This window comes from Pelmatolapia mariae, linkage group LG3_W, assembly GCF_036321145.2.
Source record: "Pelmatolapia mariae isolate MD_Pm_ZW linkage group LG3_W, Pm_UMD_F_2, whole genome shotgun sequence".
Classification (NCBI taxonomy): Eukaryota; Metazoa; Chordata; class Actinopteri; order Cichliformes; family Cichlidae; genus Pelmatolapia; species Pelmatolapia mariae.
In genome coordinates, this window is record NC_086229.1 from 16,602,297 (window position 1) to 16,621,436 (window position 19,140).

At 39.4% G+C, this 19,140-nt stretch overlaps 1 protein-coding gene across 1 annotated transcript; it reads left to right on the forward strand.

The window, feature by feature from the left end:
• Positions 1–5,055: 5,055 nt before the first annotated feature.
• Positions 5,056–16,193, forward strand: LOC134624268 (putative zinc finger protein 66). The gene is made up of 4 exons (XM_063469230.1): positions 5,056–5,250; positions 11,457–11,562; positions 13,970–14,566; positions 15,399–16,193. The coding sequence occupies exons 2-4, from the start codon at positions 11,545–11,547 to the stop codon at positions 16,086–16,088; spliced, it is 1,305 nt and encodes a 434-aa protein (XP_063325300.1). The 5' UTR covers positions 5,056–5,250; positions 11,457–11,544; the 3' UTR covers positions 16,089–16,193.
• Positions 16,194–19,140: the final 2,947 nt, after the last annotated feature.

Consider the following 19,140-nt stretch of genomic DNA (forward strand, 5'->3'; position numbering starts at 1 on the left):
TTTTTCTGTCACTGTTCAGTAAACAGGTAAGTCATTTCATGTTGCATAGGGCCGAAAGTAGGTGATAGTTATTATCCTTTATTTGTCTAGGGTGAATGTGTCATTGAGGTTTAAAAAGACAGAAAAAGGGCAAAACACATACAACACATAAGAACATATCAAGTAAAACCCAAATACCATATTCCAAAACAACAAGTACAAACATGTGAAAATATATGATAGCAGCTCATCTGCTGTGATGTTTACACCTCTGATTGTCTCAGTGTCAGCTTTCTTTTTATAGATATAAAAATATGGATATATACCGATAAATGATCAGAATTATAATATTTCTGACTGTCTGAGGCAAAACTTTCCCGATTCAAATCTAATTGAATCGAATCGTGGATCGAATTAAAATGATTCTAGTAATCAGTGACGATACCCAGCCCTACTTACCCCCCTAAGCATTTTCCCTTTCCAGTTCACAATCAGTCCTACCCCCAGGTCAAAAATATGTATAGGAAAATTGGCCTAATGTAATATTTTTTAAAAACATCCCTGTCCAGCTGTCCAGTGATTATTTGCATACGTACATGGAGGCAGGACCTCACAGCAGAAGCATTCTCCATAATTTGATGTACATTATCATATGTATGTTATATATACTTCTCACTTATTGTATTTACCAACATCAAGGAGTCATAAGCAAAGAAGGACCACACCATGGTGCATGTTTAAATAAGGAAAGTTTATTGATCAAAATTATGTATTAAGCAAATAAACATAACAATAAACGATAATAAACAATAAACATAACAGCCCCCCCTCCCCCAAAGGAAAAAAAAAAACAATTACATGTTCAAAGCGACACAACGGTGGCCCAATATCAAACAGAACTCCACTCTGTAGAGTGAGCAGTGATAATGAAGCAGTCCATTTTATTTTGTAGATTCGAGCTGCTCTTCATAATTTTCGCCACCAGAGAGGACTGTGTTGAAAAGCTTTGAGTAATGAACCGTTTTTCAATACAAGCCTCAATGCTTCAGAAAGCTTCATTTGGCCATCACTAGGAAGCACTGTGTGGCACGCAGGAGTTGGACCCAAAATGCAGGCACTCGGGCACGAGGTTTAAACACAAAGAACTGGCTGGGAAAAAGCAAACAAAAGCAAACCAAACTCACAGGACGATCCACACAGCATGAGGGACAACGCGACACTGACTCAGAGAAACACAGGGTTTAAAAACACTGGGAAGTAACGAGGGGAATGAGACGCAGAAGGAGGGCACAGCTGGGAGAAATCAGAACTGACGAGACAAGGAAGCAAAGCAGAACACATTCACATAAGACACAGACCTTCAAAGCAAAACAGGAAGTATAACACAGAGACGCGAACTTGACACGGTGGAGACAGCAACTAAGAAGCACAGAGACATAAACCATAAAGCAGAGGACTCTAAGAACCAAAATACACAGAGAGAAATACTAAGCATGGAACACAAGAAACTAGACTCGAGGGAGTAACAAAAGACCAACCATGAGAACATAATTCACAATGCAGAGTGACAGAAAACACAAGAAACTCAAAACATGCAAAGACACAGACCAAGAAACACAGACTTACACAGAACAGAGGGGGCACAGAGAAACATGAAGGGCAAGGGATCGAAACCATAGAATAAATCACATGAGTACAAAATACAAAAATCACAAGGAACTAAAAACGCTGGGTCAGGAGACCCAGGATCCTGACAGAGATGGTTTGGACATGTGCAGAGGAGGGGGGGTAGAGATGCTCGACAGAGGACGATGAAGATGGAGCTGCCAGGCAGGAGGAAATGTCAGACGCTTCGCAGTTTTCTTTTGTGTGTGAGACTCATTATTTGCAGCTGCTGCTTTGGTGTCAAGTTTTTTTTTTCCAAAGCAGTTGTAATACATGTGTTAGTATTAATAAATGCACATTTGATAAGATGTTATTGGACAGTGAAGTATTCACTGACATCTGTATATGTTGACTATATTAGTTGTACATAGTTGCACTACACATAGTTGTTGTACTTTTACAAATGTTGTGTATTAGCCTCAGTAATACAGACATCGTGTACTTATGTAGAAGTACAGATACCTGTGTTAAAAAACGAAAAGCACTAAAGGAAAGTAAAAAGTAGCTGTTTGGATGACATGCTAGCTCTGTTTGTGCAAAGATAACTGAACCTTATGCTGTATTAGTATAGTAATAAAATAATGTTCGTACAGGGAAATACAAACTGTATTTAAATCTAAATATAATGAATGTCCTCCCCTCCAGCAGTGGCGGTCTCAGCCTGTTTGGCGCCCTGGGCGAACACTCCTCTCGTCTCTCTATATACAACATACTGTACTGTATGTAGCGGAGATGACAATAAAGTTTACCTTGACTTCAGTAGCAGCAGGCGCACCGAGGGCTCTCGTGCTCACTTTTTGCATATAGAATTTCGAAAAAACATCGGTGCAAATAATAAGTCTGTATCACAATGTCTGGTGTTGTTGTTTTTGTTCGTGTTTGTTGGTTTGTTTTTATTTTGTTTTATCTTGCAAGTTGGTTATTAGACGCTGCTCCAGCCAGCCAGAGAATCCCCCGCCGCCACGCCCTCTCCTCCCTGTGCCACAAGCAGCAGGTGCACCTCGCAAACGGAGGGCGCCCTTACGCCCAGCAAATGGGTGATAGAAAAAAAAAAAACGATCTGAGCCTATACCACCCCCATGCACTGGCTGATGTCGGGGCAGCATGAGTACGAGCAATTTTTTTCTTTGTTTTGTTTTGTTTTTTTTGCCGATGCCCATTATGCCGCCCCCCACCACGATGCCACCCTGGGCAACCGCCCGTGTCGCCCGTATCAAAAACCGCTAATGATTGTGATTTATCACAGTAAAAAAATAGAAATGAGGGGAAAAACAAGTAGAAGGTGAAAAAAACCCAAAATTTTTACCCCCAAAGCTGCGAAATGACTGTGCTATAACAGTCAAAACATGAAAAACTATTTAGTTTGATATATTATCATAGAAACTACTAAAACAAGTTTTTCACTTAGTCAGAATCTAAATATGATACGAAAAGGAAATAAATGCAGTTATTATGATATGAGATTTTAATAAATGCCTGTAGTAGCCAACTTTATTTTTTTACGATTATTATAGATGTTTTAAGTCTGTAAAACCACTCACTACATGCTTTATACACTTTCCTCAGACAGTTATGAACATTTTCACACTTTTCTCTTTTGTTTAAACACTCTTAAAGTTCAAACCTTCGAGTCCAGTATTATGGAATGAAACCAAAAGGTGCAAAACATTTCGTTGGCATTGTTGTGTTTTTTTGGGAGAAAACTTACAAACATACACTACAGCGATCGAAGATTTATGTAAATTATGTAAATTCGACACGCTAAACGCATTCTGTACTGTACAGCAGCGCTCCCCAACCTTTTTTGCACTATGGACCAGTTTAATGTCAGACAAAATTTTCAGGGACCGGCCTTTAAGGTGTAAGGATAAATAGAACAAAAGACTAAAACACTAAAACATTAACTGTGATATTTTGTAAATATAATAATAAACGTGAATTCCCTGTGCAATTGTGTAACGTTATTGGCAGCGTCCTCCTGACATGCGCCATCAACATTGAGAGTGACATCCTCCTCTCTGCCTCTCTGCCTCTCTGGTCGCTATGGTAATGCGTAAATAGTTCTTTCAAAATAAGACACACAACTACAACCATACATTTCACATCGGAGTCTCAACTCTCGAGGCCTGGGACCAAACGACTCACTGACTGGTACCGGTCCGTGGCCCTGTTGGGGACCGCTGCTGTACAGGAGACACGGCACTAGATTGATTGACAATGGTCTACATTGTCAATCAATCAATCAATCAATCAATCAATCAATCATTCAGAACGCACAACACAATGTGCTGTAAAAAAAAAAAATCTGCAAAACAGCGAGTCTGCGAAAGATGAACGAGGGACCACTGTACAATAATTTCCAGTAGCACTGCTGATATTTGAAATGGTGAGTTTTGAGGTTGTCTTCAAACAAGTGCATTGTAACAAAAAAAGGGGTTTGAAGGATTTAAAATGTAAAAAGTAATGACTATTTTATACTTATACTCACATTTATGTCCCTTTTGAACTTTGTCATATAATCATTTGCAGGATAACATTTATGCAGCATTTTAAATGAAACTTCTTTTACTTTATTCGTTACCAGATACTTGTTAGAAATTGTCCATACTCTTTTCCAGTTAATGTCACTGACAAAGGAATTCCACTAAATTCCACCAAACATGTCTACTTAAAACTCCGATATTGACTCTCTTACCACGGCTTAAACAGCATACAGTGAACAGCAAACTCATCAGCTGATCTCCACTGGGTTTATAATTGTACTCGCTCTGTCTCCATCCAACATGGTTATACAGGCCCTTTGTTGTAGTCATTGCTGTGTAATTGATTATTTGAGAGCTTGTGGGTTAACCTCATTAAAAGGCTTATTAGGCACATTTGCCCCTCTGCCTTTAGTCAGATGAGCTGTATTTAATTAATTACAACAGTCTTGCACATACATGCACACATGAGTACGGTTCTCTTTCATTTGAAATTTCCATTCCATTTTCCATTTTCATTTTCTATGTGGGCACACAAAGCCTGCATTTTCTTTTAAAATTAAGTCACGGAATCACCACGTGCTCCCTGATCTGTTTCCTGTGTTTGGAAATGTGATTACTGTTGAGAAGAGGAAACTACAGAACATGTTATATTACACTGATCCAAAACCTCAGTAACGTAAAAATAAAACTGGATCTTATTGATTTACTGCAAAAAGACTCAAGAAGTGAAAGTGATCAGGCGTCGTTCCAGGTTTTAAAAGAGAGTAAATTGTTGCTGGTCGCCGTTTCAATTCACACTCCATACCAGTTAGTGGCGGTAATGCGCCACTTTGTTGTTTGCCAACCCCCAACAAAAGGTGTAAAGAAGAAGAAGAAGCGTTTTCCGGGATGACAGACGGAGCTATTTTTTCATCCAAAGCGAGTAAATTGTGAATTTGGATGATAAAACAAACTAAACCAACGTTTGGATCGATATCTGCATCGATCTGCACACCCTTGTCTCCTGGATCGTAGCTGAGATCAGCGTGAACCACGTGGGTCTCTGCTCCCTGACCTGTTTCCTGTTTGGAAAGAGTTCCAGCTTCATCACGGAGTTTCTCTCGGTTTGTGGGCTCATCTAAAGGTAAGCACCGAGCTAACTTTACTGTGAGTTCAGTTTATGTTGACTTTAGCTCCTGAGGTCTCCTGCTGCTCTCCGCGTGGTCTATTCACAGTTTATTTTAAGTCTTTTTATTATCCCTGCAGCTGTTTTTCTGCATGCACCAAACCTCTGCAGCCTAATTTCTATTTGAAGTGATAACAGGAAATGGATCAGAGCGATCTGCTGCAGTATCAGGGTCACAATAAACCTTATTGTCCAGCTGCTGTGGATGAACACATGAGAGGAAGTGAACTCCAAACAAAGTCTCATTTTAATTGTTGTAGTGATCCACAGGAAGATGTGAACAAAAACTAATGAAACGGAGATGAAAGTAAACAGTGTTAATATTCGGAAGCGCAGAAAATAAAAATATATTGTTGTGGTTAATGTGCAGGAGAGTGTGTTGAATGTAATAATGTCTTCTTGTGTCAAACACAGCTGCAGTCAAAGCCAGGAAGGAAAGCTGGTTAAAACTGTTGAGTATGTAAGTTTAAAGGCCCCATCATTAAAGCAAAGGTAGACCTGACTAAGGCAGAGCAGTCTGGACAAAAATATTTATCACGATATATATTTGAAAATTTGCGATAACGATACAACTGATGATATAATTGACCCGTGACAAAATACTTTACAACTCCACAATTGTATTAGTGCAAGAAACCCCCCATCAATGTATTTTCACTTAAAAGTAAACCCAATTATTAAGACATGTTTGCGCTAAAATATGCACTGTGCTTTCAATAATATATATGTGGTATTAAAATAGGACAAATGTTTTCCTTTTAAGTAGGGCTGCTCATTTAATCGAATTTTGATCTAAATTACGATCTGGGCTTTCAATGATCATTAAAAATGACTGAGCCAATTATTAGCACCTGCCTCATGCTTTACTCTCGCGCTGCTCCGTGTGGTAAAACAAGCGCACCTCTCTGCGATTCGAACACACGTCACAACAATTAAGAGGAAGCTCGGAAAGCTAAGCAGAAGTTGTTTGGAGAGGATAATGGCTGCTGAAGAAAGAATGCCATTGGTTGAAAAGAGAGGTAAAACGACTTCAGTGGTGTGGAAACATTATGGGTTCGCGGAGTCAGACGTGGATCAAGTAGACATAGTGTGTAAACTTTGCTACGGTGTCGTAGCTGCACCACAGAGCAACACTACAAATTTATTCAATCATTTGAAGACCGCTCACAAAGTGACATACGATCAAACAATGAGGAGCAGCAACTTTAGGTGACATACCTCAATGTCAGTTTGATGCAATTGTGCATTGTGTGGCTACACAGCTTGCCTTGATATTTGGTTATTTGTATGCATAAATACTATGCAGTATTTTGAAGTTCACTAAACATAGATGTTTATATTTTTAATTTATTTTTTATATTGCAAACATTTGCACTGTTATCAGTATTTGCACACTATTTTATATCATTTTTTGACAATCTTTAAAGCCATTATTCAATACATTGTTATTGTTAAATAAATATCGTCAAATAATCGAAATCTCAGTTTCATTGAAAATAATCATGATTATCATTTTTGCCATAATCGAGCAGCCCTACTTTTAAGCACATTTTATATAAAACTGACTTACCAGTAGGCCGCCATTTTTATTTACTTCTCAATGCACTCTGGGTAGTGACGTCATATGGTTGCAGCGCATCAATTTCACAGTTAGCAGCACAATGGAAATGGCTTCTGTTCAACCTTTCCAGTTTGAACCAGAGCAAACCGAGAGAGAGGATGAAAATGGTCAACGAGTACTTACTTTAGATGAAGATGAAAACATTCAATCAAACGAGGACGCAAGACTGAGGGAAACCTACTGATGTCTATGCGGCTACTGCTTGTCAATGGCAACGGCGACTGAGAGCGTTTGTTGTAAAGAGCTCAATTTTATGGCAGCGGCTATCCATGGTATCGCATAACTGCATTATAAAGTAAATCACACAATATTGTTAAAAAAACAAACAAACAATGTATTGTACTGTTTGATTTAGGAGTAATACTGTGTTTCTGGTGTGATAATCACTTATCTTCCCCTCCCCCAGCTGAGTCTGTAGACTGGATAGTTTGTTAGGTATCTGCTAAACCAGGGCTGCCCAATCCCGGTCCTCGAGAGCTACCGTCCTGCAGCTTTTAGATCAGGGGTGCCCAATCCCAGTCCTCGAGAGCTACTATCCTGCAGCTTTTAGATGTATCCCTACTCCAACACAGCTGAATCAAATGGTTTGATTACCTCTTCAGCATGCCATCAAGTTTGGCAAAGGCCTGATAACAAGCCATTCATTTGATTCAGGTGTGTCGGAACAAGGATGTGTCTAAAAGCTGCAGGACGGTAGCTCTCGAGGACTGGGATTGGGCACCCCTGTTTTAGATGCATCCTTGTTCCCACACACCCGAATCAAATGAATGGCTTGTTATCAGGCCTTTGCCAAACTTGATGGCATGCTGAAGAGGTAATCAAACCATTTGATTCAGCTGTGTTGGAGTAGGGATGCATCTAAAAGCTGCAGGATAGTAGCTCTCGAGGACTGGGATTGGGCAGCCCTGTGCTAAACTATGTTTAAGCTGGTTGTTTATCAATGACAAAGTGTCATCTAGCAACAAAACATCTGAACCTGTGAATTAAAAATTCTGCATTGTCAATACTTGATGTTATGAGAGGGTCCTAGGAACCTCTAGGTGGCTACCTATTTCCAGCAGACAACAAACTTCACTCGGTGAAGTCTTCAAGTAACAGAAAAATATATTATACTAATTCTACTCGCATGTTTAAACAAAAGGTTAAGAAAGGTCAAGGGACTTTTCTAAGGGGTGATCGTGGCTCACGAGTTTTCAGTTCGTCGTATAATTGGAAGGTTGCCAGTTTGAGCTCCGGCTCAGACAGTCTCGGTCGTTGTGTCCTTGGGCAAGACACTTCACCCGTTGCCTACTGGTGGTGGTCAGAGGGCCCGGTGGCGCCAGTGTCCGGCAGCCTCGCCTCTGTCAGTACGCCCCAGGGTGGCTGTGGCTACAATGTAGCTTGCCATCACCAGTGTGTGAATGTGTGTGTAAAGCGCTTTGGGGTGCTTAGGGACTAAGTAAAGCGCTATACAAATACAGACCATTTACCATTTAAAACAATTAATAAAATTCTAATTTTTATTATACAGTGAAATTACGATATCATTATTTTTACAGATTCTCCATGCAACACAGTGCACCAAAACTTTGAAGCTGTATGTCTTAATCCAGATGTTCTTTGGGCAGCCATTGTTAGCCGGTATAGTGCTGGTCTACCAAGTCGTAACCAGGTCACTAATAGGCAAGTTAATTAATACCACTGCTATACTATAAAAAACAGAACAGGTTAGCTGAACGAAAGCGCCTATACTGCCGACAACCAATACATGTCATTGTTGCAGAATGCATTGTGTGCGAAAAAACATGGCCGCTCCCACAGCTCCAAAATAGTTTTTAAACAACAAAGATTTCATGAATAACAAAAAATTGTAGTTATTCTCAAGTATGTTTTTATGTAGTGGAGATAATTTGTAACATATTTAGAGTAACTTGTCATAATAGTCGGGGTTCCTTTTAAACAAGCACCAGTTGTTTTTTTGTTTTTTTTTATGTATAACAATTTAACAGTGCAAATGCAAATTCCTTGCTGACAAAAGGCATTTCCAGTGGAAATTGGCTGACATATCCTGAGCATAACCATGTATAATATCCACAAAACTTAAAAAGAGGTTATACACACACGATATAGTAATATTATGTTGAAGCAGATTACGTATCACTCTGAGAGGCTCCTGACAACGACAGCCGCAATGCTCTGACAATCCATCAAGCGGTGCGGCTTCGTAGCTTACGAAAGTCATAATAAAACATTTTTTTTGACAGATTTTTGAGCGCGGTGTACAGCATAAAATTGGTTCGATGTCAGTAAGGACAACCAGAATTCTTACATAAGGCTCACCGGATTATAATGGCTACTGTTGATTTTTCAGAAAATCAAAGGATTGATTGTAAGTGTGCCTCATTTTCCGAAAAACATGATCCGTACCGGAAACCCGATCAGTACCAACCGTGCGAAAGGCCACTACTTCCGCTCAAAGCATTTTACAATAGTTTTGGGTCAGAGTAATGTTAAGAATAATAAGTATCTCTTGTTTTCAATATTTTCAATAATGAAACATTTCAATATAATGTAGACAAAAACGAAAAATAAAAAAGATTGTTACGGATCAGGACTCCCCGATCCTTACTGCTATTAAATTCAGTTCTTTTAAATTCTTTTGGTGAAAGAGAAAAACTGAACTCAGATAAACTCAGATAACTCAGGTAAAGCTCAAAAAATAATCTTTATTTTACATTTCTGGAAATGGAGGCCTGAACACACACGCTCTGGTCTGAATTCTCTGCAGCTAAAAACTATATATATATTTCTACACTACGTCACGCCGACACACAGTTTACTTAGTTCCTCTTTTTTGTGTCTGGTTTCCTGTGCAGCTCTGCACTAAACTTACCCTTTCTAAAGTCTGTTGCCAGGGCGACCTGTCACCTTCTGACCTAGTTTTTGTCTCGTCTGGGCTTGGTTGCTAAAGGCCTCTCTTATTAAAATACATAAAACAATATAATAAGAAAATAAGCACTAAGAACATATGTTTATCTTGTAACACTGTGCATGTGCGAAGTCGGACCGCAAAAATCGTGTCTACCCGATCCGTACCGTGCATGTGCAGATGTTTTCTTCTTCTTCTGTTTTGTCTAATGGCAGTTTACTCCCCAGTGTACAAGGATACCGCCACCTGCTGACCGAGCTAATAAACCCTGTTGTAAACTGAACTTGCTTCATTACAAACGTGTGTTAAATTTGATTTAGTGATAGTCGAGTGTTTTTGCTTGTCTGTGTGGAGAGGATTGTTGAAATAGTGATGATGATGTCCGCTATCACTGTCAATTGTCAGTAAACACTTCATCTGGCTGATGAATCTACACGTGACATATCACTAAGTCAGTATTATTAAATCTGTAATTAGTCACCATTCTTCTTATTTTACGGCGCTGTTGTTCAATTGGGGGATGCTCGCTGTTGAGGAGAAAGGCATGAATTTGTTTGTATACGGATTATCCGTTGTTTAAATGTCCCCGGAAGTCGAAAAGGAGGCAGAGCTGTTGAGAAATGCTAGGAGCTAACTGGGTGCTAACCGTGTCATTCAACTACATTAACTGTTGCAATGTTGGCAAAGAGAGGAAGTGACGTCAGATTTGCGCACGTGTGGTACTGATCGGGTTTCCGGTACGGATCGGGTAGTGACACACCCTTCTCATTCTCTGTCGCCGCCAAACTTTTTCCGCCATGTGCGTATGAAAATAAAGACACTGCGCATGCGGGTTTTACCCATATTCTATCACGATATTTCATTTTCTTATAATTGCCTAAAATTTTACTGGAATTAACGTGACCGGTATGATATGGCCCAGCCCTAGATCTGAGTATAATTACAATTCTTCATTCTATGAATTGAATGTTTAGCATCGAGTGAAATCAGATGTTCTGTTCAGTTTTCTTTCTATAGTGAAAGTTCACAGCAACAGTCATCTTAAACTATTTCATATTGTGATCCACTGTATGGTTTATGATGGAAACACTGAGTCTGGTTCGGCTGCTTTGTTGGGGTCTGCATGTTAAAGAGTGTTTACATAGTGGAGGTGGTGGAACTGGGGGGCTGAAGGAGTTGAAAGTGTGAGGGAGTAACAGGTCTGTCCCGGTTTGTGGAAACCACAGGAGGAGCTGTTCAGGCTGTTGGCTGGGTGTGAATTGTTGATGGAGTCTTTAAACTTGTAGTTGCTGTTTTCCAGACTGAAGCAGAGTCGTTAGCTCTTACAGCCTCACCTGTAGCATAACAAAGTGTATAAACTCCATCCACCTTTAACATGGTCCTCCTCTTCAAATATGACTTTCTGGCCCTGTCATAGTAAAGGGCTGCTTAGAATATTAGAGCCAATGTCACAAAGTTACTCCTGAAGTATAAGTGAGTGAGAGAGTTACCTCACTTTGCAGCACAACATGTCTCACAAGATTTCTACAACCAATCAGAGTGAAATTTGTACTTTGTGTTGTCAGATGAACATATGAGACACTTTGACTCTTCAGTGCAATGTGGAGCCTAACAAAGATCTGTTTTGTGTCCCAGCTGATCAGCAGGAGGAGAAGAGTCTGACGGAGCAGCAGAGGAACATTTTCAGCCTTCTGGACTCAGCTGAGTCACTACAGAGGAAACAATGAGCTCAACACAGAAGGTGAGGAAACTATGGCCCTTTCTCAAATCTCAAGTACGATTTGTACAATTGGAAGACCAGCGTACTTGATGAGTGTTTTACAGAGTTTTTACTGCCGTCCCCTATTATTTAACTGTGCTATAATATGTTATGAGGCTTAACTTTAATGTCAGCCAAACCGATTTACTCAGGAACAATAAAACAATGAAATAAATCTAAGACACTTATATATTATGCTCAAATGAGTAAAAGTAGCTCCTTGAAGAACATTTTTACCACCTATTTTTATCCAAAGCTAACTGAACCTTGTGCTATATTAATGGAATAATAAAATAATATTAGTAAATGAAATCTAAACTATTTATTTCTAATAAAGGTACTCTGTTTGAATCAGTTAAGCAGAAAATGAAGGAAAATAAAACGTGTATTTTCTGTTGCCTGCATTGTAGAGGGTGACTTTGCCTCTAAACAGGGAAAATGAGCAGGGAAGAGGTTAAAGTGGGATTGAGCAGGTGGGGAACCCTAAAATCAGCTGTAGTGGCTTAGCGTGAGGAAAAGAATCACAGCTCACAATAATTTCTATTGACAGCTCCAGTAGATGTTCTTAAAGTACAGGATGTGATCAGCTGACCTGCTGCTCTCTGTGGATGTACACAACTGAATTCAACCAGATGTCAGCAGATGTTTCATGAGCTGTCCTGGCTGATTTCCATCCTCTACACTGACAGTACACTGTCTTTATATTATACACCATACTGGTTGACCTCAGTGAATGAATGTCAGCATCATGAGCTTCAGTTTAAATGAATCTCTGCTACACTTGATGTAATCTAACTCTGACATGAGCACCACAGTCACTGTGCACCAGTCACACACTGTTCTTTACTTTAAATCCATCACAGTTCAGCAAACTAACCTGTTTATCCTGCAATAACCTGCAGAGGATCTTCATGCAGTTTTTTAATAATACAGTTAGTTTGTCTCAGATTATTTTGCAGCATCTTTCACAACCTGAAAAAACATAATGTCACATGTACAGACCCAATATCTGTTTTCAACACATGAGGCCTTACATGTTAGCTTTAATTTCCAGTTGATCAAATTCCACTGAGCAGTCCTTCCCTTTAAATCTAACCTCTCTTCTTCCTCTCCTGTCCTGTGTGTCTTATCTTTCTCCATCTTCGGGTGAAGTTAGCTCTCTTCCTTTTCTCTCGTTGTGATGTACAGCAGCTGGACCTTTAGCGAGCAACACACTGTGAGACAAACTGCAGAAAAACAGTTTGTGTGTTTGCTGATGTTTGTTGATAGAAACGCTGCATTTGAAATTACCTGTTTGTTCAGGTGCTGTGCAAAAAAGAAAAAAGAACAACGTCTCACTTTAACTCCTGACTATGACTCACAGTTTTGCCTCTTTCATCCCTTTTCATGTTTCAAACCCTGGCGTTACGTGGCCATAATGTGTCTGGGTGTTTGTTTTTGTTTTGCTTGTCTGTGTCTTTAAGTCTCTACAGGTCCCTGATTGGAGAAGCTGATGGCTGCTGATTTGTCCCGTGATCATGTGGTTGCTTTGAAAATCTGTCACCAGCAGTTGTGCTGTGGCAGCCACTGACAGCAGCAGACCTGACCCTGGCTTCCCAAAACCAGTGACATTCGTGTTTGTGACTCTTGCGACTTTCTGAGTTCTGTATATAGTGTGTACATTAGTTTTCACTTGTAAATAGCACTGAAACAGAAAGGGTGAGCTGCCTTATTATTTTCCTTGTACTGTTTTCTCAGTTAGGGAGTTAGGTGTAGTGTTTGTCTTTTGTGTGTGGTTTTTGTTTCACATAAGGTTTTAGACCTCCTCCTCTCCTGACTTAGCTTGTTTTGTTTGTTATTTTGGCCTTTGTTCACCCCGGAGCTTCATTTTCAGTATAGACAAATAAACCACCGTGCACTAGAAATTGGTTTTTCTGTGTATGCTTTTGGGGACCAGGGCGGGGTCACTTTAACTCTTATGCTACGTTCCTGTGCCCCTAGACTGGGGCGTAACACCTGGTGATTATCACATGATCAGGATTGGTTTTCATGTGTTACTTTTCAGGCTCAAATTGGTTTGATCTTCGATGAAATAACTCCCCTCAAAATCCTCAAACCAAAAGTTTTGAAAATGTAAACATTGCAGATTTTTTTTAACGTAGGGAGTAAAAGTAAGGAAAATAAGGAAAAAAGGATTTTAGAGTATTTGAACAGTCATGAATTATTTTTAAATCCAGGTTGGATGTAATGTGTTACTACTACCAGTAAGTGGGGATAAGAGACCTTTAAGGTGTTTGGTGCCACACTCCATCTTCATGTTTAAAACTAGTGTTAATGGAGGGAGTTTGTTTCAGTTTGTTCCACAACTGCATTTCACTCACTGCCTCTGTTCTTATCTCTGTCACTGCAGGACCAACATGGACCAAGAAGTCAGCGCTCTCAGGAGGCCGACAAACCTCACAGAAGAAAGAGAGAGAAGAAATACAGCTGTGACGATTGTGGGAAGGATTTTACTCTGAAGGATTCACTAAAACAACATCAGGTCATCCACACTGGAGAGAGACCGTTCAGCTGTGACTTGTGTGGAAAGTCTTTTTCCAGGAAGAATTCCCTAAAAGCACACCAACTCCTCCACAGTGGAGTTAAAGCATACAGCTGTGATCAGTGTGGCAGAGCTTTTAATCGCAGTAACAACTTACAGAGTCATCTAGTTACCCACTCTGGAATTAAGGCGTACAGCTGCGACATTTGTGGAAAAACCTTCAGTCGGATAGGGTACCGAAATACACACCTACGCATTCACACCAGACATGATGTGTACTGCTGTGAAGAGTGTGGCAAATATTTTACAACAAACGCAAAGTTACAATGCCACATGTTTACCCACACTGAGGAACGACCTTATAAATGTGACCTGTGTGAGAAGACTTTTAAAGCTCCACGTTACCTGAGACAACACCAACAGATCCACACCAGAAAGAGACTCTACAAGTGCAGTTACTGTGAGGTATGTATTTATATTTTTATCTTGTCAGCCCGACTGTTTGAAACAACTCTGCTCATTAAATTGTGTTAGCATGTTAGCAATTCCACTGCATGGAAAAGCAGCTCTGAATGATTATTCAGATTGTCATTTCAGTTATGATTTTTGTTTACACGATCATGAAAAACTAAAAGTGCTGAAAATTGATATGATGGTGTTATTTATTGTTCAGGCAGTTTCCTGGTATATCATGATATTGTTATTATTTCTGCATAAATGGCCTTTTGTTTACAGCGGCTCATTCCTCTGTCATGTGTACATGAAATAAAATAAAACGCAAATGAAAATAAGTACAAAACCAAACCATTCTGTAATCTTCTCTTATGGTTAACAATTTGTATCGTTTCGTAATGGTATTGTAGTATTGTAGCTGTAGTATCATTGCTTATTTATAACTTCAGTACTTTTAGGCATTAGTGTTAAAATACTAATTTAATATTATAGTTGCAGTGTCATGGGGGTAGTAGTGTTTTTTTGTGTCTCAGTCAGTCAGCTGAGTGTTATAACTGCACAGTTACAGTGTTATTAATGCAGTATTAAATTAGTATTATTGCAGTGTTACATTAGTAATTTAGCATTGTGTTGATAACCTTTAAATATTAGCATAGTAGTACTTCGTAAACATAAATAAATATTACTGTAGTATTATGGTGGTAGTATTGTAGTTACTGTAGCCCAGTAAACTGAGTGTGTTAATCGAAACAGTAAAATATAATTGGACGTGATGCTCTTTAGGCGACGTTCAGGATAAAAATGTTGAAGGACTGACTTACACTGTGTTTGTGTCTTTGTTTAGAAGCAGAGCGACACAGATGGATCCAGTTCTCAACCCTGTCATCGCTGTGGTGGTGGAAAAGACTTTCGTTGTGACATCTGTGGAAAAACTTTCAGTCAGCAAGTCGGCCTAAAAACACATCAACGTAGACACACTGGAGACAAACTGAAATACTGCAAAGAATGTGGGAGAAGCTTCACCAGATCAAGTGACTTAAAACAACATGAACTCTACCACAGTGGGGTCAAAAAGCACCTCTGTGATCAGTGTGGGTCATCTTTCACTACTTCAAGTCACCTTAAAAGACACAAACGAATCCACACAGGAGAGAAACCATACAAGTGCAGACACTGTGACAAAAGCTTCTCACATTCAGGTAGTTGTAACCGTCATGAACGTGCACACATGGAAGGAAACTACAGCTGTGACCAGTGTGACAAGAGCTTCAGAAATCTCAGTTCATACTCCGAACACAAACGATCCCACGTTACTAATAAACTGTTTCACTGTTACCAATGTGCCAAAACATTCACTTCATTGTCTGCTCTGTGCAAACACCAACGTGATCACTCAGGGCTAAAATCATTCCCATCACTGGATCACAGTGAATCTGCAGAGACAGAAAGATCCTCTCCTGGTTTCAGGGTCAGACTCAAAACCCTTGAGATCAGGCTCCACAGAGTTCAGATGGAATCTCCTGTAAAGATCTGATGAGGCAGCTATGAATGAAAATGGTTCCCTAGTTCCATTTTAGGGTTACTAAACGGTTCTGCTTTAGTGTTCGTGTTGAGTGGTTCGCTTTGTTTCAGCAGTTGGATGAAGAAATCTGTTTTCATGTTATCAAGTTTTTATTTAATGTATTTTGATCCATGTGTTCTGCAGATGGTATTTTGTTCACGTTGTTTGTGTTATGAAGTCTTGCAAATGTTAAGTAAACATTTAAAATGTTAAACAAAAGAAATAGTTTGAGCCCTGATTTCATTTCCTGTATTGAAGAGTAAAGACCAAAGTGACAAATGGAAACATGTTTACAGTCAGAGTCAGATGAACTGTTTTCAGTTGCACAGATGGAGGTTTACCAGAGAAGGAGACATGGCTGTTCTCCACTCACACTGAACAGGGTTCCTGCAGCTTATTAAAAATCTGACCTGAAAGTTATGAAAGATTTCGTTGTAACACTGAGTTACAGTAGGGGGACTGCTCTTTAATCCAGTTCAATAACACACATCTCCTGACATTAAACATAAGCTTAAACATAACATAAGCTTATTTAATAACGTGGATCTCTTTTTGTCCAGATTTTTATTCACAGGCAGCAACCGTGGTAAGAATTGACCCGGATCTTTACAGATCTTACAGTTTAGTATTGAGTTCATTTCCTTGTTTATACATAGCCAGAATTTAGACATTTTTGGACAATCCCATAAAAGATGCATATAAGTGCCATCTGCTGTTTTATATTTGAGAAAAGTTTGAAAGATCTTTAAAATCTTTTCCTTAAACTTGCTGTAGCTATTAAAACTTCAGATTTTGTGTTTAAGATGTTAAAATGAATAATTTTGGAAACTCATTTTTTTAAAGATGTGGTTTCATTAGCTCAGAGTTTATCAACACTTCCTGATACAATGTGGGATGGATCCATGCTTTTATTCTGCTTAAGACAAATTCTGAAATCTGAACATTGCAGAGATTGAGACCCATTCGACCAGACAGCATTTTTCAATCTTCTATTGTTCTGAACTGTAGCCTCAGTTTCACTAGAAGTTGAACCCAAGTGTGGTCTTCAGCTGTGATCTGGTCCATTTGTTCCACAATTTAGGCGCAGTCACAGCAAAGGCCCAGTCTCCTCTGTGTTTAATCTGGATTTTGGACAGCTAAGAACATCTGATCCACAGACTTCAGTGATCTTGCAGGAGTGTACCAATTTAAAAGATCAGAACGGTATGAAACACCTTAAAAACAAATAATAAAATCTTAAAATTAATTCAAAAACTAACTGGCAGCCACTGTAAGGATGCCAGTATGGGAGATATGTGGTCTCGGTTGCGTGTGCCAGTGAGTAACTGTGCTGCAGCGTTTTAGACCAGCTGCAGTCGGCTAACTGGTGAGTAAAGACTATTACAAAAGTTCAGGTGAGATGAAATGAAGGCTGTCTCAAAGTCTCTAAAACAGAGAAATGGCTTCACTTTTTTCACATAATTTCCTTAGGGATTAATAAAGTATTCTGATTCTGTTTTTTTCAGGATGACCTGCCATTATCCAGTGACACATCTGCTTACCTGTATCTTTGCTCGTTTCTAAACGAGCAAATTCTTTCTAAACTGAGCACCTGATGGCTTTGAACTTTTCTTGTCCATCTTCCATTGGTTTTAATTTTGCACTCCAGTATGAACACAAGTCCCCCAACTCGAGGATTGCCACAACATAACCTAATAGACCTACACCTTAGTTCAGAGATTCACTTTTTACAGTTTTTAACTTTCAGTGATGCTGCAGTGATTGTTTGACTTTGAGATCTGAAGCGGACGGAGTTTTGGACCCAGATTACTCGGCGAGGCTCCTGGTACTATCGTGCTACTACTATGGTAGCTGTCATGCTCCGACAATCCATCAAACGGTGTGGCTTTGTAACTTTCCAAAGTCATACTAAAACATTTTTTGACAGATTTTTAAGCGCTGTGTATCACATAAAATCGGTTCAAGTTCAGTAAGCAAAACCAGAATTCATACATAAGGTGCACCAGATTATAAGGCGTACAGTCTAGTTTTGAGAAAATTAGAGGAGATTAGAGGCCTTATAGTGCGGAAGATACAATATTTAAACACAACCTGTATATTTTTGCCTCTTTCATCTCTCTGTATGAGGAAAGTCCAGGTGATAGATGATCAATGTGTTATGTTCCTCTATGTGTTACTGTTCCCACCAATTAGATTCAAATAAGTTTGATGTTTGAGGGCGTGCAGTGATGAGCAATACGAACTTCCCCCAAATAGGTTAAATAAAGAAATGTGTTAAAAATGTTAAACCTTTCTTTTTTTTTTCTCAGGAGGACTTTCCACTCTTCCTCCCCACTCCAGAGAATACCACTTTGTGAACCAGAAAATGACCTGGGCTGAAGCTCAGAGTTACTGCAGAGAACACTTCACTGACTTGGTCACCATCTACAACAGCAACATCAACCAACTGCTTCTCTCAATGGCATAAAACATTAATGATTTTGCTTGGATAGGGCTCTATGATGATCGTTACAGCTGGAAGTGGTCCATGGAGGGAAAACTTTTTTATGTTGGCAGCACACATGAATTTTTGATCTGGGCTAACAGCCAACCAGACTGTGTAAATGCAAAGGAACACTGTGTGGCTCTTCAGGGACAAACACAGATGGATGATAGACCCTGTGGAGATTCTTACCCTTTCTTGTGTTGCAATGGTAGGAAAAAAGATTTTGCCCTAGTTATCCTACCATTTTATGAGCTTCATAACATGTGTTTCAAATTCATCCTTTTTTTTTAATCTTTTACAGCCAGCAGTACAAGTTACATCTTAGTGATGGAGAGCCGCTCATGGTCAGAGGCTCAGTCGTACTGCAGGACATACCACACAGACCTGACCAGTATAAGAAGCAAAGAGGAGAAATCCAACTTCATGCTCTTTAGGAGGTTAAAGACAAATTCAGATTTTCTGCTTCTAAATTCAAAAAACTGAGGTTATTACACTCTGCACTAATTCATAGAATCATAGTGTCTAACCAGATACATACTC